The sequence below is a fragment of the Bombus impatiens genome, unplaced genomic scaffold (assembly GCF_000188095.3).
Source record: "Bombus impatiens unplaced genomic scaffold, BIMP_2.2 scf_0647, whole genome shotgun sequence".
In the NCBI taxonomy this organism is placed as follows: domain Eukaryota; kingdom Metazoa; phylum Arthropoda; class Insecta; order Hymenoptera; family Apidae; genus Bombus; species Bombus impatiens.
Genome location: NT_177066.1, coordinates 559618 through 579544, shown reverse-complemented (window position 1 = coordinate 579544; position 19927 = coordinate 559618). Strand labels below are relative to the sequence as shown.

The window sequence follows — 19927 nt, the reverse complement described above, 5'->3', positions numbered from 1 at the left end:
TTGCCATTTCTCTTAAATTACTTTTAATCGTTTCTAATAAAGAGTAAAAAGAAATAATACAAAGAGAGAAACATCAATTAAGCGTACTCGATAATTTGAATATCGCATTTCAACGTACAAGAAATTATTTACAGTTTTTATCTTTCTAAGCTATTATAGAAATTAGTGAGTAACAGATGGCATACTGGGCGAACCCACCACATCTATTATGTCTGCTTTAACTTCCGGCTCGCTTTTCGGTAACAAGGCAGGTGGTATCGTTAATGTCTGAAAATTTAACGTAATGTTATTTCTTGGAACAATTGAGATTCTTTATTTAAATAATGTACCTTCCCTGGTGCTAAAGCTTCGTATTGGTGCCTCAATGATTGCAACTCGTAATCGCACGTCGATAACGCGCTTCGAAGTTCATAGTGTAAAACGATATCGCTCCTTAATTCGTTAAATTGTTGACATATTTGCTCCGTGGGTGGTGGATTTAACTCTGAAATATAACCGTATTATCGAAGTAAAATATAAAAAGGAAGAAAAAATGAAACAATAAATAAATTGGATTTAAAGATACCTATACGAAGTTCATTAAGCATTTGTTCGATACCCTTCATTTTCTTTTGACCTAAGCTACTCGGCAATTTTATTCGCTGAGAACGGAGGGAAACACCGCTATTTTTGAAATCTGGAAACTTAATTCCAGCGGATTCTACTGTCTAAAAATTTAAAATTATTTATAATACATCTTTGTGTATAAATACAGTTAAGATCATTGATAAAATATTTACATGAGAGGTATCAGCTTTGTTTGGTCTACTTCGAGCAGAAGCTCCGCTCTTCTTTGCAGGTTTTCTTTCATTCTTCCTTGGATCAGCTTGGTGATCAGCAGCTGTTATTAATTTTTGCAAATCTTGAGTCTTTCTATCCCTTTCCTTCTTCCTTTGTTCGATTTTTCTCAACTCAGATAATAGCATTTGTTCCTCTTCTACTTGTTCCGGTGTCCTTTCAAACAATTTTTTTAACTGTTCTTTCCTGCGTTTTTCGTGTTCAGCATCAAACACATAAACCTTGTCATTGTGAGACTTCGCCCTTGTTAAAGCTGCACACACTTGATAATACCTAAACGATTATACAAATCTATAGATAGAAATTATAAAGTATACGATGTTTACTTGCCTTTCTTTTAAGTCCTCTACGGATCTTGCAGGGAACTTTGTACAATCCCACCTGTCTTTGATTATGATAAACCTTAGATCGAACCTCCTACACAAATCAAACAAGTGATCGGTTTCTGCTCTTGTCCAACCATTTGTAACCAAATGTTGAACATATTCTGCATTAGTATATGTTGGAATAGGAACCTTTTTATTAAATTTAGCAAAAGGATATTCCTTTCCAGCATCTGCAACTCGTCTCCAATGGTGAAAAACAGCACCATCTGTCCTAGCGGGATTAGTAAATGGTGTCCACTTCCATGGTCTCACTTTTTTCATACCAAGTTTAGCTCTAACTTGTTTATATCCCTTTGCGGTATCCGTTGGAAAAAGCGGAGGTACGTCAGTATTATCTTTACAGAGCAATGCAAAGACTTCACGATGCATGCCCTCCGGTCTCTTCGGCACTTTGTATTCATATTTTTTACGATTTTTCTTGTCACTACCTATAATTGATTCCTTCGTGAGCTCACTTGTAGTAGGTACCTCGATGTCTAATATATCGCGGACATCTGCCATGCTATCAAGTTTCGACAAACTTTTGTCCTTCCTGTGTTTAGACATTTTACATTGAGGTTATGTTACAATCCAAAGTATTCGATGTTATACTAAATTTATAAGATAAAAACTTTATAACATATTTAAAAAGTAAAGCTTTTTATTTATTTTGTTATGTACATACATTGTTAAATATTCGCCTTCTCCTCATTCGCGATTCACAGACACCCAAAGCTGTATTAGTTCCTCGAACTGACTACATTCGCACGGATTTTTTGAACGACTCCGCTAGAGGTTGTTGAAGATTCCCCCCACCTCTATAGTTGCGGAATGAATGAAATTAGAAGTTATACATGTAATAAGTAATATCAATTATAAAACACTGAAAACAATACAATAAAATACCGTTTTATTGCACAAGTTAAAGTGTACATTAATAATTTTGAAATTATATCAATTATCCAGAAGATTATACAAATTAGACAATACCATAATTTTTTCTATGCTTATGAAAGGCTTCTATTTAATGTTTCATGTATATATCACATAATAATTCAGTTCTTTTGAAAGTGATAGGTAAAAATTCCACTTCTTCTAGATACTGATTGAGTAACCAATAAAATCCAATTACTTAAATTTATGACTTATAAAATTATAAATTTCACTATTTCTATATACAATATACTTATTATTACATCTATTTAAACATATAATGATCCATCTGCTGGACCTAAATATCTCATAGATATAAGCATCACATCAATTAATGTCCATACTCCAAGTCCTCCAAAACTAAACAATTTACCAATACCTTCTTGCCAATGACCTAAATAAAATCTGTAAAAACACGCAACACGTGTTCAAAATAAGAAGCATTTTTAGTCAACATTTAATGTACTAAATATAACATACCGATCGGCACCAAAACCTCCTAAAGTAATGCTCAAGAATAAAGCAACAGACCAACGATATCCCACAGTCCAATTGCATAATAAATTTTTCATAAACCTACGCCTTCCAAGACATAATATATCATCTTTTACTGTACAATTTGTCCTATAATACTGTCGTGGAGAAGCTATAGAACTGCATGAATTTTTATGTTGACATTCGTGCTCCCAATGGTCTGTTTGATAGCAGTAACGACATATATACTTCTTTTGAAAGAACTGTTCACCCTTGAAGTTTCATATGTTAATCAGTATAAATACATGTCAGATACTAATGTAAGATAAACAATATTATCTTGTTACTTACAATACAATCGATATTCTCTAAAACAGAACAATTAGCTACATATACAGCACCATATACGCAATTGGGATTTAAATCACATTTTAAACAATCTCCACTTAATTCTGAACAAGCAATGCCATTTGGACATAATCTTAAAATTTCTTCCTATCAACATTATAATTATTTAGACAGTTTCTTGTTATTAAAATAGCAGTAGTAAATTTTATATTACCTTTGTACTAGTGTAAGCTGGTGTTGAGTTTACATTAGCTTCTTTTTGTGCATATTTGATTGCACTCTCTGTAATCAAAATTGTTAGTTGTAAGTATCTTCAGAAATAATTTGTACAAACACTTAAGCGAACTATAATTACCATGATCATAACCCATATGAGCCTGCTTGGCAGTAGTCGAGAAAATTGCCAGAAGAATAAAAATCACATTTCTCGAATTAATACGAACAACATTCATTATGAATACTATTTAATTAATCAAACCAATGCTCCACGTATACACAAATTCGATAATTTTGTACTTATTTATGTATAGAAAATCATAATTCTGTTCATTCTAGTAGCCCGTTCGAAATCTGAATAAAATTTTACTCTTCCTGATAATTAAAAACCAATCTTAGAATTAGTTATAAAAAATGATTGAATTTGCTTTTAATCAAAACAAAGCATTGTGATCTAAAAACTAATGATCTTGGACTTTTTGCACACATTCGTTCTTTTGACATTATCTAAATTCCTAGATAATATTTCGTAAATATATCTTAAATGTGAAAAGCGTATCAGTTTGTAACAGATTTTTGCATAGGACCTATTATCAATTTGGACATTGTTTTGTTATAACATTTAAGTACTTATATATAAATTACATTAATTATTTTCTATTATTAGAACAATTTTATTTACTATTAAATGTACAAATAGACATATGAACCTTTACGATTGGCTGATATTTTCCTTGACCTCCAAGAGTAGATTATTTGTATTGCGTATTTCTAACGAATTCTGATTTAAAAGAGACTCTATATAATATTTCTTTTCAGGCAAATCATCTAACATATCGTAACTTGTAACGCGTATGATAATATTCTGTAAATATTGAAAACTTGATTATTTTATTAATGTGAAGACAAGACAAGAGAATTTTCTCTTAAAGTCATTTGTGTTCGTATCAATAAAACCAATGTGAATTACTATCTAATGCTATAAACGAATAGATAGCTTTTTCGTAAAGAAACGTGCAAAAATAATAAACTTGTGTGTAGCTGCATTTGTTTCTACTAATCAGCTGACTTCCGGAACTAATACGAGAGAAAATATTAGTGAGGCTTTTCATTCTTTTCACTTGACAGAACAGCATACCTGTAGAAGCAAACAAATCTTTTATTTGTTGACAATTTTGTGCATCAAAGACTGACACGATTAACATTTTGTAATCTAGACTTGCTTGGAAAGAAAGTAATTGTAAACTCTATATAATCGTAATATTAATAGAAAATAATTCGGAGGTAAATAGTATTCACTAACACATTTTTGTGATGTACAGTATTATAAGACAGTTATAACAGTTCTATTTAATAAAATTTTACAACTATACATTAACTAAAAAAATAATTTATAATTAGTAATATTTCTATATGATATATTCATAATTTAAAGTAAGTAAGCAAAGTAATTTTAGTCCACTTTTTAATAGATAATTTGCTGCTATCATCTTAAAAATAATATGAGTTCTGAAGAAGGTGCAAGTAACAGTCAGAAGAAAAATGAAACAAGATTAGAAGAAAGTTTAAAAAAAAATGGTAATCAATCAATTGAACAGCCGACTAAATCATCTAAAGTTATACAACTTGAAAGTAAATTAAATGGAGATCAAGCAAAATTAAGTAATAAATTAGGAGACAATAGTGCCAAGAATCATTTGTCTTCAAAAGCTTCGATTGCATTTACTAATGGTACAAGATCTATGCAAAGTAATACATGTAGTTTTACCAATAGTATGGACCAAGATACAAGTCAAGATATATTGAATGCAAGTGTATCTTCCATGTTTTTAAATACCAACAATATTAAATCTCAAACTATGAATACTGCTGTTACAAGTCAATTGAAGCATAAGACTGTAATGAGTACGAGCGCTTTGAACTTGCCTAAGCCTCCAATGCATATAAATTTATCTTCCAGTCAAAATAACACACATGTGAATCATTGTATATCAGGTTCTTATAATACTGGCGCTACATCCAGTGCTACTTTATATTTAAATAATTCAGCACCAGTTTCATCTGCGATACAGCCAAATATATCAACAGCTAAACCAAACGAGGATATTGATATGAAAAATAATGTAGATTATATCTCTGGAATTGAAAAGTGTCCATCAAAAGTGTCATGTAGTTCAGATTCTAGTCCTGAAATGGGCAGTGTCTGGGCATCAAGGTCCTATGGATCTAACAGCCTATTAAATAATATAGGGGGTAGTATAGGTTCAACAAGTCAAGGAACATGTTGTTTTTTAAGACCTAACATTAATGGGAATAGGGAAGTGCCAGGACCAAGTGGATTACAAAAAGTGAGTTTTGTTATTGTGCTATAATATGATATGTTATAAATTCACATGTTTGTTAACTAGAATACACAAAGAGAACAGAATGAGAGGAAGGATTCAAGTTCTGGAAATGAAGGTGATATGTCGGATGGAGAAGATTATTGTATTTACATATACAAAGGAAATGATGATGTAGTTTATTTAATTCAAAAGGAAGAGATAAATCAAGGACAAGTGGAAGAACGTGAGGAAGATGAACAATGTCATAGTGGTAGATCAAGTCCAGAGATGGACTTTTTGGAAATGGATTTTGATCCTGGGCCTTCTTGTGAACAGGTATTGAATTGTGATGAGAAAATCATAATTCTCTCTCACTAGTTACTTTAACATTCTTAATATAGGACACAGGAGACAGTGATATGGCCTCTATAAATGAAGATATACAGAATATAGCATTAGATAATGTAGATCCAGATCCAGTATTAAATGATTTAAGTAGTGGTAAAGTTGTGGCTAAACAAGGAATTACAGCAACATCTCAAAACCCAAAGCAAAGTGTACAAAATGTGAATAATGCAGAGCTTCAGCAATGTTCCAGCAGTAATCCACCTGTTCCTGAACCAAGCATACAGCCAAATTATCCTTCACCATGGATGCCAAGTACTAGTAGTAGTGGAGCAGGTACTTTACTTTTGTTATATTAATATACTTTGAGAAGATACAGTTTGTTTAAATTAGTGTATTAAATTGTTAATCTATAGGAAAATGGGAAACTACTAAAATACATCGTAAGAGAAAGTGTCCTCTTCAAGAATCATATGGATATCATAGTACAAGCGGAGACCTTATTTCACCAGGTGACAATAGAGATTCAGATGCTGAATTGTGGGTTGAATCTTCATCAGCTTCCGTTCCAGAAAATTCGAATTTAAGCTCTCGGAGAGTGAATCTCAGTTCAACTCTTTATCATCGTATGATGGCAAAGAAATTGATGCTCAATAAGCAAGCTGCATTTAATCAGAGTGGTGACTCAAATCTAGTTAATACAGCTTATTATAATTTGATATATTTTTATGTATTACGTGCAACTGTAATAATTTATGCAAGTGTTTATTCATATACATTTAGGAAAACGAATTATCTAATGAACGATTAGATGGCCTTATAATAGTTGAAAAGGTTATGCTATGGAGCGAACAAGAAGCTACAGTGAAACAAGTAACTCAAATAGCAACTTCTGCATGTGGTGCTACTGCTGCAATAAACGCTTTAGTATGTTTATTATCATATATTTGTGCTATTTCAATATTTTTATAGTGATTCAATTAATTAATTAAATAATGATTTTTGTAGTTGGCTTTAAATGTACCATTTTCATTAGAAACATTAATAAAAGGTGTCAATACCAGGCAAAGAGAACTGGGTACGCCACTACCGCGATATTTATACAGTCGATCAATAGCTGGATCGACACACAGAGATTTGGCTCGTGGTATAGCTTTATGTACAAATGGGTCAGTTATAACAAAGTTTTTTGCATTTTATCCGGAAAGAAAAGTTTCATTGTCCCATTGGTTACACTATTGGATATCAAAAGGTATGTAATCGATAAAATATACGTTGGAAAAAGTATAAACATCTTAGTTTATTTTAGGTGCTGTACCGATAGCAACGCTGAATTTGCAACATTGTGGAGGAGGATATGATATTCCAGATGCATGGCATCATCAAATGATATTTGGTGTAGGACAAGCAGGAATTTATTTAACTAATCCATTAGAATGCTTACCTGAACAGGTAAGATTATAAACGAAATAAGTTAATTATTTAAATAACATGTAAATTTTTATCAATTTTAGTATGTCTGGCATCAACTTGTAAGTCCTAGCATTTTACTAGTACGAAGAGATGATGTTTTGGCTCATTGGAATCCCAATACGGATTTAACACCACTTGCTGTTATGGATCAAAAGTGGCGAAAGCTCAACGTTTTTGGTATGTTTCATATTTATATTAATTGTGAACCAATATTGTAAACAATGAACATTATTCTTTTGTCATTTATTACTAGGTCAAGTTGTAAATATGATACGCGATACCCAGAGGCGCCAACTTAAGAATCGAACTACTAGTGTAACTCATATTCGTATTCCTGCATCTTATCAAGCAGGTATTACATTAGTTATGTGTGCAGACTCTGCAGCTGCTTCCGAATTGTTACATACCGAACAATTACCATTACTCTAGTCTTGTTGATCAAAATTATTAACATCCAGGCTGCCCCTTTTTATTTGTAATAGATTTAATTAGCAGGCTGGTCCGCACAATGTTATTGACAATGGCTCATTTACTAAGTAAGACAGCTGGGGTCATAATCGAAATAATTTACATTTTTAACGCAGATGTTTGTATTCAAAGAGAATATTAAGGATTAAAATATATTTCAATAGAATATTTCCGTTTTATATGCAGTTATATTTATCAATTCATATATCAATTTAATACAAAAAATATTAACAAAGTTAAGGAAGTTTAGTGGAAAAATAATTTATTACACATAATATCAAGAATTCATCTCTTTAATTAAATATAATAAAGGTAAGTATTACTTTCTTTCTATCTATCTGATTTGATGATTTAGCATTATTTATTTTTCATTTCGAGATATTTTTTTAGATACATTCCATTCAATAGACTACATTTCATTCGGTAAAAGTTGTTTGAATGGTCCATGAAAGAACTTAATAATACATTTAGTGTAAATATTAATATAGAATTTTACTACAATTATAAATTACTTTGTGTCGGAATTATACAGAAAGTGGATTTACTGCAGCTGTATTGTTGAATGCATAATGCTTATTGTTTTGTGCAGTATTGACATAGTCTACTGCTAAACATTATTTATATATTTTGCTTTGATTAAGACATACTGAAACAAGTAGAAGATATTAGTTAATATTATCATATCTGGTTAACGTTATCATTAATACCTAATGTACATTACCTTTCTATAAGTGACGCACGCATAGTTGACGTAATAGCAGTTGGAACAGCTTCATTAAGTTTAAAAACGCTTTCAATGACTGAAAGTTCTGTCGAGGTTGTATCCATGCCGCAGAAGGCAACCCAATCGTTTACAACCATTCCTCCAGCTATAACATCACTACCTCTATTTACTGTGCCTGCCTGTACATGGTATTTTACTTTGGTAATTAAACATTTAACTTCTTTGTCTTTTATGTCCTATTTCTTAAATATATGAAATTATCTTACCGCGAGTGGTACTTGCAACAAAGATGATAATTCATCTTGATCTTGTATGCATGTTTTTGGATGTACTAAACCACCTTGATTCGATAATACAGAGTACGAACCTACAAGAACATTGCTTGCCACAGTTTGCCTAAATACTTCTACATTCAATGTATCAGTTAAAATTTCTTCTGTTTCCTATGAAATAATATCAATGATAAGTATTCCTAGAGAAAAGAAATTAAGATTATTCCTTAGTATAATACTTGCCCTATCAAGATCAGGATGTACTAAAGCAACATGGTCATTGCAGGCAATAACATTGCCCAGAGCAGATAGCCTTTCTTCAACTCTTTGTACTTTAACATTATCTGGTAGGGAATTTCGTATATGCTGTAGCTCTGTATCTGTCGTTGTGTTTGGTACCAATAACCCATTTTTGTTTCCTGTTGAAATTTACTTTTCATGCTTAAAGCTTTTATTCAAACACGGTTAATTTCACACTTTAGAGATTAGAACTCTCATATCGTGCTTACCTACGCATAGTCGACCAATTATACGACATCCTGCAACTGACGCGTGAATTACAGGTATGGTTTCAGCTAATTCTGCCTCAAATACACTGTAATTACCAATAATATTTATTTTATGAATTATAGAAACATAATACGTGTTATGTTAACGCATGTTGACAATGCAGGGTTATGAAATTGTCAAGTTGTTGGGAAAAATTATTGTATTGCACAATATAAGTTTAAGTATAATTGAAGATAAAGTGATAATGACTCATTCTTATTGATACCTGTAAAAATTCTCGGAACCACCGATTGCTACCAAACAATAAGAATTTGTTAACTTGGAAAACACCCCAACTTCGTTGTTATTTTCAAATTGTACACGTACCGCCATGATTATAAATTTATTGTGATTTCAACCAGAATTTTGCAACTGTTATGTTAGATTTTAATCAGTGTTTAAAGTATGCACCGTGATATACACGCTAACCTGTGTTTTACACTTTACACGTTAGCACGAGGTTTATCGCACGACTGGACGGCTAAACATGTGAAAAGGAAGTTGCTCGTTCACATGGGTCGAGCCATTGTCTGCCCTCTTGTGATAGAACATTGCAACTAGCTACTTTCGAAATTTACCACGAGCTTCCTGTTCTATGTAGCAACTTGTATACGTAATTGCATGTAATCATTTGAAATCGTTCGCGTCTCTTAAAATACAAATTGTGTTATTCTTGTATATGAAATTGAGCTAAAACTAAACACGAATTGCTTCGCCAAAAACATATTACCAAGTTACTAAACAAAGCATATTTTTTCTAGGACAACTTAATCATCATTATATCAGATAAATTTTACTTACGTTTGCTTAATAACAATGATGCATTTAACACTTTCTTTTTTACTTATATTATACAGTCTCCATAGAAGTAACATCGCTAATCCAGTTCGTCAAGATAATTTAAATAAAATGAAAAATTTCAAATAATCCCCGCGATTGGTCGAAAATACATCCACTTTGAACGTTAAGTCATTCGAGGTACGCGATATCGACCGATCGATTTCACCTGACCGGTTGTTCTTTAGTCGATAATACGCAACAATCAGGTATCATTAGTCGGTGCTTACAATTAACGAAGACAAATGATGTTTGCACAATTCCTTTATTGAAAGTCTTTTGATAATACTGGCAACAGTCATGCGAAGGAAAGAGAAACGTTTTCAAACGAATCGTTACGTTGCGTGATTTTTCGAACGTTCGATAACTCGCAGACATGAGCGTAAGTTAGACTCGACGTTCGCACAATATTAATAAAACCAGCAATTGTTAAAAATCACCGCTTTATTAACAACATTATCGCAAGCATTATAAATACCTTTTGATATATTTTTCATTTTGATTGGTACTGAAATCGTAGAGATCGTCTTTGTTAGAACATATTGGCAGTATTAGTTGCGCGAGAATGATTTTTCATTATGCAATCTATCGATTAACGTTAAAAGTCACAATCCTATCGGTGTCTTCAGTAGTCTCGAATTTTATCGACGCCAACATTACCGACCGAATGGCACGTATTCAGTGTTTTCGTTCGTTCGAGCGTACTCTTCGTCGAATCTGTGTACAGGAAAGGGAAATCTGTCACGTAAAAAGAAGAAAGAAAGAAAGAGAAATCAAAACAAAAGTTCGTTGACTGGAAGTATCGACCGACGATGCAAAACATCTCACTTTGCGTCGAATATTTTTCCTGCCGAATCGTACAAACGAAATAGGGACAGGAAAGAAAAGAGAGGGAGAGGTAAAGAGCGAATTATTCGTAAATCTTGTCTGTTTTTGATTGCGTGCCACTTTTCAGTCTCGTCCTATCGATTCTTCTGCCATCTCCATCTTTATCTTCTTCTCGTTTCTCCTGTTTGCCTCCGGTTCCCCATAGGACGCGTGTATGTTTGTGCGATCAATGTGTACATCAATAGAAAATAGAAATAGTAAACTCTTCAGTTGTTCGAGCTCGGCTTGAACGTCGTGTACTGCGGCGGCTTCTCGATCTTGCAATGGGGCTTCAGGGTTGCTAAACGATCTGGTTTGAGAAACAGCTGCTCCCCCTGCACAATTTTCATCTTAAGGATCTTAACCCATTAAGGACCAAGCGGCGAGGTAATGCACAAAAGTTGCGAAAACGCAACATTATTGAAAACAACTGAACTTATATAATCCTTTCTTAAGATACAAAAAGTGTATTAAAGTATATTACAGAAGTCCATAGAAAAAGATAGGTAATATATAGCGGTGTAAATATCTACTTCAACGTTTTCAAAATTTCATTATATTGTAGGATCTGCGATGAAGAGAAGAATATCAAGCAAATGGAATTTCCTTTCACAACCACAACGATAGAAAGCAAAACGAGAGGAAAAATTGTGAGTGAAATGTTGCGTTCACACAACGTTGACTTTTAACAGTGGCGGATCGAGAGGAGGGGCGATAGGGTGATTAACCTTCAAAAATAATAAAATATAAATATATCGCTATTATCACATTCTGAAAAATTTGTTAGGCGTATAATTAATGTAAATTGAATTATTTGATCTGCAATATCAGATAGAGATATTAAAACATAAATTACCTACGAAATATAAATGAAGCATATTTTAAATCTTGCGCGCATTTCGCTCCTCCTCCAAGAAAGGCCACTGGATCTGCCATTGACATTTAATGGGTTAAGAGATTGCGAATTTGATCGCATTCAAGGTAAATACGCGCGTAACCGTAAGCGCCTGGGTAATAAAACTCTATGGATAGTATATGCTACGGGTGATTACTTAGCAATCGGAAATAATAAACTATAGAATATATGTAGGTGCGGTTTGTGCAAATATTCTGATATGTACGTAGAAAGAAACAGGGCCGTTTTATTCTTCGGGTTATGATCGGCTCATTGTTCTCCACGTTATTATTAGATATTTATTGATGCCGTTCATTACGATGCGCCGGTATTGACGCGGCAATGCTGCCAAAATGATGCGTTTTATTATGTAAATACGCTGCTGACGAGGAAAATATCGTGACAATTGGACGAAGCAATTACCAATTGAAAATTGTCATCGAATAAAGTAGGCATTAATCGCATTGTTTCAATGAAATTTTTCAAAACGCATCACTTTGTTACCAGCTGCGACATAATTTTCAACGTGTCTAATGAGTTTCGAATATCCGCAAATACGGAATAAATATTCGCGCGCATGTTAATATTATCGACATCGATGTAAATAACGTCCTGATAAACGTTATGAATAAATATTTAGACTGGTTTGGTAATCGAAATTTCATAAAACGTTGGAATTTTCGTTCGATCAAAATATTTGTTCTTTCAGGTTGGATAGGACAAAAAAAAAAAAAAAAAAAAGAAAAAAAATATCGTGATTTCTCGTCCTATAAAACGGTCCTGGGTTCGTTTGGATTCTTATATCAAACGGGGATATATATACTGGGAAAGTGAAGCAAACAGTGCTCGATGTTACGCAAACGTGTCACATACTGTACACGGTTTCAAACAGGTTGATATCGATAATTTGTATAGGTATGTACTTGCGTGGCATGCTCGCGATCGTTTCCGCGATGGTAAAAGGGATATTACGGGGTCTGATAACAAACGGACAAGCACACGCATCTGTATGATTATTTTTTAATGACAACATGATACACGAAAGAGAGTACTCGAAGCTCGTTCGAGCTGCTTCTACACAGAGCGTCATACAGCGTCGTCTCACGTAGATTGCTTGGTTACAGGCATGGACGAAGTTCACCGACGGCGATGACAGTCTCGAAACGCAAGCAGCGAGGCTAATTAATGGTTACAATGATCCTGTGCTAACGATGACAATGACGTGTTGCGATCAGACGAAGCGCGAATGTGACGAGAAGAGGGAGAGCGAGAGAGAGAGAGAGAGAGAGAGGGAGGGAGAAGAAACGTCGTCTCAACGAAGATAAGTAAAAGATATGTACACAGAAATGTCAGCATGCACGCGGAATTTGCGAGGTCGTAACATGCTCGGTAATAATCGTCGTGGAACGCAAATCAAGGGGAAATCCCTTCGAACGATTAAATTACATCGTAAATTTCGTTCGTTTGGTAGCGATAGCGCCCACGTTGCGCCTTTTCACGGTTCGGTTTAAGTAAATAGCAATTTGCTCTCTTGTCCATCGATTTTCGGAGAAACCAGTTAAGCGTGTGTACAAGACGGAACTTAACGTTATCGAGCCGCGGAATTGTTCTGAATAATCGTAAACTTCGATTAGTAATTAGCATTACTGTAACCTATCCCAATCGTTCGAAGGGGTAATTCTCAGTAATCGCTGATACGCTTATTCGAAGTTGGATTATTTAAACGAATAGATCGGTAATCGAACATGCGATTATCCGTGGCTTTTAATTACATTGGAGGATGCTCGCCGTCCGATTATTATAATAACAATAAATCTGTCGGTAATGAGATTTATCGTAAGTAATTATCTTCAGTACCATTTATATTTATATATAAATTTTCGAAGTCTCCTTGATACCTCGATATACAGTGATCAGGCAATGATTCAGCCGATGGTATACTTACGAAATAAGTATACGTATACGTATGTATACTGTTTTTTAAAATAAGAGTCTGTCTTTCGTTTAGAAACGACAACGCCGACAAACAAGCGCGCTCGTCCTGGAAATAGTGGTGTTTGGATGCAAGAACGAAACGAAAGCGATGGGGAAGATGCAAGCCGGATGGACCAAATCAAACTCCTAACCAAATCTCGTTCTTCACGGTACAACAGTCGCTTCTCTTATAACGCGCGACCAATTTCTGGTTTCTGTTGAGTAATACAGAGACAACATTCAAAATTCTAATACTTAATTTACCAGCTGTATGTTTTCCACGCGATGCCCCGCGGAAGTGGGTCAGATTATATCATCGAAATGGCTCGAGAGAAAAGTTAAATTAGGATTCGTTTCCCTTTTGCGGCCGACCTGCAACATTCGTTTCTACTTGCCGTTACTTCCAAGACACAGTCCGACCCCCGTAGCACGAACCGTATAGAAAACGTTCGTGAGCCGATTATTCTTTCGATTGTTCACCGTTAATTAACAAGCAAAGGATCTAATAGTCGGACTGATTTGAGAAAGTGGCAGTCGCGTTAAAGCAAAAGTGGCTGCAACCGCTACTTACGTACACGTATCTAAATGACGTTACCTACGACCTACAAGGACGTTGCGGTAATTGGCAGAGGGATACCGCGATGTCTAGATGCAACCAAATGCATGCGTAATGTACCCTACTGGCCGCATAAATCACTCAAACGACTATCTCGATCGGGGTAGGGACAGCGGCTAGTGGTCAATACTTGTGCAGGTCTATATTGTCAACGTGGCGTTATTGCGATACGAGACGGAAAATGCGACATACTTTCGACGTGTATGTGTATATACAAGTTCACAGAACGATGGTCGGTAATTGCATAATATATGTATCATTTTTGTAAAGCGTTACACCATGTCTCGTGCATAGCGGATGCATGCGTATCCTTTGAGATCGTTCCTTTTTCGTTCATACGTCGACGGAATTTGAACGAGCGAACTCCCGATAGAATGGTATCTAACGAGAAAACACAACGCGATCGACGATATCGTAAAAATAGTTGGAATGAAATCATCGCGGTCTGATACCAGCTACTTTTATTCGCTGGCGTTATGGGACACGAGAGTCGAGCATGTGTATTTGTAATACTCTCGCCGTAAATGTTCTCGATATATCATTTTAGCGTGATGCTTTCGACTATCGTGAGATCGTTCTAAGGTAAGCGCGAACACGAGAAAGGACGACGAAGTCTGCGAAATGCTCAGTCAAGACCAAGACGTACAGCGATGTAAAAATTTCTTGGTTAGCCGTTAGACCGATGGATTCTCTCGTGCCAGACGAAATTGTACGTCTTGCGGGCCTTCAAGTCATGCGTAAATATCTGAAAGGTGTAACGGATGCTAAACTCTCGAATATGAAACTCTTGTGTTACAACCAACGATAAAACGCTGAAAGATCTTTGATCTTTCTCGAAGCTTTAAACTCTTGACAAAAAAAAAAAAAGAAAAAAAGAAGAAGAAAAGGGATCGTGCTTGGTATCCTGCATCGAGCGAGATGATACGGTAATGTTGAAAACCGAAGCAACTTGAATGCAGCCACGGACCGAATGCTTCTACGCGTTGTTTTTCGCGTACGTTAGCTCACTCTCGTTTCTCGAGTTTTCGCGGGAGCAAAAAAATTTCACTTTTAACGTGTACCTTTGCACGGCTGCAATGGACCGAACGCAACGCTCATCGGATAAAAATCCAAAGGGAATTTCGTTTCGTTGTTTATTTTTTCCCCGAGTTGGCGATTTAAATAGATAAATAAAAGAGAAAAGAAAAAAAAGAAAGGAAACGTGAGAAGATCCCGGGAAAAATCAAGAGCGGAAGGATCGATGGAAAAACTTGACTAGGCGCTGTTGGGAATGGAAAATTAAAATGAGCTGCCCGGGGGATGGTGTTGCGTCGTGTACGTTTCCGTTAGCAGAGATTCGCTCGAAAAATGAGCAAGAAAAGCACAGTGTCTAGGGAAGTTGTGCTGTGCGTATTGTGTACCGTTCGTGCATTCGTTCAGCTATACGAAGGGAGAGAGAGAGAGACAGTCAGGTCTAAAGGAAAAGGGAATAAAACAACGTTTTGCGGGATGTCGCTCAGCGACATCGTCACTCTACTCTGTGAGAATAGTTTTTGTTTCTTGTCTCTCTGTCTATCAACTTATCTGACCTGAAGCGTATACTGTGGTCCGTGAGGCTGTCCGTGGTGATGATGATGATGCCTCTGATAATGTTGCTGTTGGTGCGGTGGATCGTGTTGATAACACTCTTGCTGATACTGTTGCGACGGGACAGGTTTCAAAACGTGATTCGGTCGTTTCTCGGACGCGTACTGCTGGCTGTTGCGTTCCATCGTATCCACGGCTAAGCGAGGATCCTCTATCATCGTGTTCGAAGCCTTCGTGCTGAAACAGGCCACCACTGTCTGCTTCGCTCTCCACTGTGGCTGCTTTAGCCTCCTAGCTTTCTCGCTTTCGCGTAACCCCTCGATTCGATCGGTTGATAAGCATATCGCGTTGGATCGCGTAAGATCGCGTAAAATCGCTCAGAGACGAATTAACGTCGGTTCGCGACGCCAGCAATTAAGCCAACCGAGGGAAATAGCGAGTCGAATAATTCATTAACGCGCACGTGCTCCGCGACGATGTGTCTCCTTGAAAAGAGTTCTCCAGGTTTTCCATGTAAATTGCTTCGACGTTTATTCGTGCAAATCACCAGGGGACGCAATATCGTGTGCTTACCAATGCACTTGCTGCAGCGCAGGCACCGTATTTCTGGCCACGCAGCATCTATCCGAGCGTAGGAAACAAACGAATCCCATTACCAGCACCGAGAGCACCGTAAACCCAGCGACAGCGCCGATAACGAGTGGAATCTGTAACAAATACGCGGCAGGAAAAAAAGAGCTTTTTCCTGCAACCCAGAAAACATTGTCTCGAGCGCGCGTTCTAGCGAGCACGCGTGTACAGAATATATATGTTCCCGGCTATTTTAATTTAAATACCAACAGACTCTGTTCAATTATTTAATTAGGCCATCTGTTCTCGCAAGTTGAGAGAAAAAGACAGGCGAGAACGTTCGCTCGAAACGCGTCGGCCAGTCGGTTTCTTCCTTCACGTCGAATAGATATCGTTATAATTACCTGTCCTGGTTCGTCGACTTTCAACATCAGGGCTCGGCGATCGCTTCCACGATCGTTCTCCACGATTACGTGGTACAGTCTCTGATCCTCCTTCACCGTGCTAGTCAGTTCTAAGACGGCAATATAACAATCCTCGACCGCTAACGGCTCCAGATCCAGCGCCCGATATCGTGATTCCAGAACTTCACCTGCAAACATTTCCCGGCTAATTAGATCCGATAGAGTTATCGTTATAATCGTAAACGTTCGATCAACGTAAGATCACGGACCGCTGAAACGAGATGAATTGTATGGAAAACAACCAAAAAAGGAGGAAACGGAAAGAGGAAGAAAGAACGAACGGAAAATACGAAAATGCAAACTCGTTCTACTTAAACAACGGCCGACAAAAAGTGTGAACTAACGCGTGGAAAGGGTCGAAGCATAGGATGATCTCGAGAATGGAGAGACGGTCGAACGTGGGGAATCTGGTGAAGGATCGAAGGCTTGTCGTGGAAGTTGGAGGTTCGGCTCGTTGAGGAGGACGCGAGAAAAAGGCGGGTAATTAAAGAGGAGCTTGCGGCTAAAGGGATGCTCGAATTAATTAATCGCGAGTATACCACTTTTCAGTAATAAGGAGTGCCAATTAGTGAGAAGAGACGTACGTAAAAAAAAACTGAAAGAGCAAACCAAAGACTCGAATACTTTTGGCGGTAGAGCTAGGAAGCAGTCTAACCGGCGTGGAGTCTGGTGCTGCCCCATTCCCAAGCCACGAGCCGGGGCTTCGGGTCGGAACACAGTCTGATCTCTAATTTCGCTGGGCTCCCTTCGGTCGTTGCCACGACAAACTTCTCCGTGATGGCCGGTTTCACCACCTGCGACACACGTTAAGCAACTCCTTCTACCCTACTTTTCTCAATGTTCTTCCATCGTCTTTGTCCTCTATCGCGTTCTCGCCGCTCTACTTTCCACCTACACGCCGTTTTAATGAACACGAAAGTTTACGAGCGCACGAGTCCGATTACCGGCAAGGAACCGTCGATAATTGACTTTCATTTCACTTTCTTTTCTTTCTTTTTTATTCCAAATTTTATTCCAAACGATTATCATTTGACGAACATTTCGTGGCTAGCGTTCTCGCGCAAGAGTGAAATATCTCGCGCCGATTACACGGAATATTCGGGGGTCACAAGTGGTGCGCGGATCATGGAACACAAAACGTAGCGGAGCGTATGAAACCAGTGTAACTGCAATCAACCGACGAATGTATCGTGAAAATGACGTTTTACTCCACCCCCGTATATGCACGTGCGTACATATATTTTTCCACTTCCTCGTCCCCTGTACACGAGCTCGGGACAAATACGAATTTCTCGTTCCATATTTAAATATGTCAGAACGGGGGGTGTAGTGGCGGGTTTGCGTCAACAGATCGACGGGCACGTAGAACGAACAAACATAATTTTGTTAATTAATCGCAGATAGCGATCGTTTGTTTTTCCGATCGTATTGATTTCGTAATAAAAGCCTAGAACGGACAATGCATAATCGCAATGCGGTAAAAAATCGGTCAATTTCCGCGTTTCTCTTCTTCGACGTGCATCGCGTGTCTCGCGGATCGATTCAATTTTAACTCGACCATCGTCCTTTTCCGCTTGATTTTCCTTCGAACCGAGTTTTTCCAGTTAATCCGCCCGTAATAATTCGCAGTCCGATTGCATCGTTTCAGCGCCGCGTCGTCCTTTCGAGAACGCGTACAGGACAGAGGATATCGTACTATACGTAACGAGTTTGATTTGCGTCTTACCCTGGGCGCGCCGACCACTTGCAGAGATACAGGATCGCTTTTAACTTCTCTGACGTTGCCATTGATCTTGTTCGAGGCGAGACATATGTATTGACCCTGTTGCTCGTACGTCACGTTCGTCAGGATCAATCGCTGTCCGGTACCGCATTCCAATGGCATCCGGCCATCGGTGAAGATCTGGGCCCATCTGGGGCGGAGTTGAAAAAGCCATAGTCGCATTTCAGTTCGACACGTTCACCCATTGCTCTTTCGCTACTGTATAACTACCGCGTGCAACGACGTTTACCATTGCACTAGCGGGAATCATTTTAACCACGTGATTCGGGACGCTCGTAAATACGGATAACGTCCGTGGCACGTGGCGAACGTAAAGGTGCAACAAGTATGCAAACAAACGAAGATTATGACAAGCACACGTTTACAGAACAAATAAGATAAAATGGTAAATCATACATAGCTTATAGCGAGTCCATTTTTAGGATGATTGACGGCGTGTTGGCGTGCAAACTAAAGATTCAAAGGTGAAAGCGAAGCGGCAAAAGCTGGAGGATAAGAAAAGAAAACGATTGGAACGAGAAGAAACGAAAAGAATACGAGGGTTGGAAGCGATCGACGAATAGGTCACCTGTATTCAGCCGGTGGCATCGCGTCAGCGTTGCACTCGAACGAGGCTCCGGAAAAAAGTAACGCCGTAGTCAGTCGATCCGGGCCCACTGAGCTGATCGTCGGCGGATCTGCGTGAAAACCAGACGGTTCTCTAGCTCTATCGATCGCGTTCGTCGATATCCGGAATAAGCGTTGGAATGTTCGCTAACCGTGTTCGCGTGAACCGAGTGCCGACGATGATCGCGTTTAACGGTACTCGTTTTACTAATTCTTGACCGCGATAGCTGCTAGGGGAAAGTTTGCGTAGCGCGAGGAACCGAAACTGTTGAAAACAACCTGAAAGCCGGCAAGTATCTGGCTGCTCTAACGCAAATACCGTCTCGAAACTATTCAGCCAGCCACTTGCGAACGCGTTTCGACGCTTCGATGATTATCGTGTCCCGGGGTCGATCGTCTTTGCGGTCGGGTCGCGTTATCG

General features: G+C 37.5%; 5 protein-coding genes across 8 annotated transcripts in view; 1 reads left to right on the top strand and 4 right to left on the bottom strand.

Annotated features, from left to right (window-relative positions):
• Positions 1-6: 6 nt before the first annotated feature.
• On the bottom strand, positions 7-2020 carry LOC100743393 (DNA methyltransferase 1-associated protein 1). The gene is made up of 6 exons (XM_012389591.3): positions 1888-2020; positions 1168-1755; positions 780-1110; positions 566-707; positions 330-484; positions 7-267 (listed from the first exon to the last, which is right to left on the bottom strand). Coding segments are annotated over exons 1-6 (1323 nt in total). The 5' UTR covers positions 1890-2020; the 3' UTR covers positions 7-162.
• Positions 1894-4008, bottom strand: LOC100743273 (TM2 domain-containing protein almondex). Of its 2 annotated transcripts, none has more exons than XM_003492110.4 (6): positions 3313-3731; positions 3172-3239; positions 2961-3104; positions 2616-2881; positions 2399-2540; positions 1894-2020 (listed from the first exon to the last, which is right to left on the bottom strand). In XM_003492110.4, the coding sequence occupies exons 1-5, from the start codon at positions 3407-3409 to the stop codon at positions 2405-2407; spliced, it is 711 nt and encodes a 236-aa protein (XP_003492158.1). In that variant the 5' UTR covers positions 3410-3731; the 3' UTR covers positions 1894-2020; positions 2399-2404. The 2 variants fall into 2 exon arrangements, with proteins under 2 accessions (XP_003492158.1, XP_012245015.1); XM_012389592.3 differs by lacking the exon at positions 1894-2020 and adding an exon at positions 3884-4008 and having other exon boundaries at positions 2091-2540; positions 3313-3548.
• Positions 3921-7962, top strand: LOC100743154. 3 transcript variants are annotated; one of them, XM_024369987.2, is made up of 10 exons: positions 3921-4040; positions 4646-5521; positions 5582-5833; positions 5899-6178; positions 6259-6536; positions 6626-6769; positions 6851-7094; positions 7152-7294; positions 7357-7492; positions 7569-7962. In XM_024369987.2, the coding sequence occupies exons 2-10, from the start codon at positions 4676-4678 to the stop codon at positions 7742-7744; spliced, it is 2499 nt and encodes an 832-aa protein (XP_024225755.1). In that variant the 5' UTR covers positions 3921-4040; positions 4646-4675; the 3' UTR covers positions 7745-7962. The 3 variants fall into 3 exon arrangements, with proteins under 3 accessions (XP_024225755.1, XP_024225754.1, XP_012245007.1); XM_024369986.2 differs by having other exon boundaries at positions 3981-4113; XM_012389584.3 differs by lacking the exon at positions 3921-4040 and adding an exon at positions 4281-4457.
• A 168-nt stretch (positions 7963-8130) lies between these two features.
• LOC100743034 (eukaryotic translation initiation factor 6) lies at positions 8131-9823 on the bottom strand. The gene is made up of 6 exons (XM_003492108.4): positions 9555-9823; positions 9289-9374; positions 9023-9198; positions 8774-8950; positions 8505-8686; positions 8131-8429 (listed from the first exon to the last, which is right to left on the bottom strand). Exons 1-6 carry the CDS (start codon positions 9659-9661, stop codon positions 8420-8422), a joined length of 738 nt encoding a protein of 245 aa, XP_003492156.1. The 5' UTR covers positions 9662-9823; the 3' UTR covers positions 8131-8419.
• Positions 9824-10411: 588 nt separating this feature from the next.
• The window catches only part of LOC100749569 (hemicentin-1), a 111127-nt gene continuing 101611 nt past the window's right edge, over positions 10412-19927 (bottom strand). Inside the window, exons 7-13 of the mRNA XM_003492080.4 lie at positions 19469-19577; positions 18844-19030; positions 17773-17911; positions 17058-17245; positions 16657-16790; positions 16086-16320; positions 10412-11367 (exon numbers count right to left, since the gene is read on the bottom strand). Of these exons, the coding sequence (XP_003492128.2) occupies positions 11260-11367; positions 16086-16320; positions 16657-16790; positions 17058-17245; positions 17773-17911; positions 18844-19030; positions 19469-19577 (1100 nt within the window). The 3' untranslated portion in view covers positions 10412-11259. The remainder of the gene's footprint in view (positions 11368-16085; positions 16321-16656; positions 16791-17057; positions 17246-17772; positions 17912-18843; positions 19031-19468; positions 19578-19927) is intronic.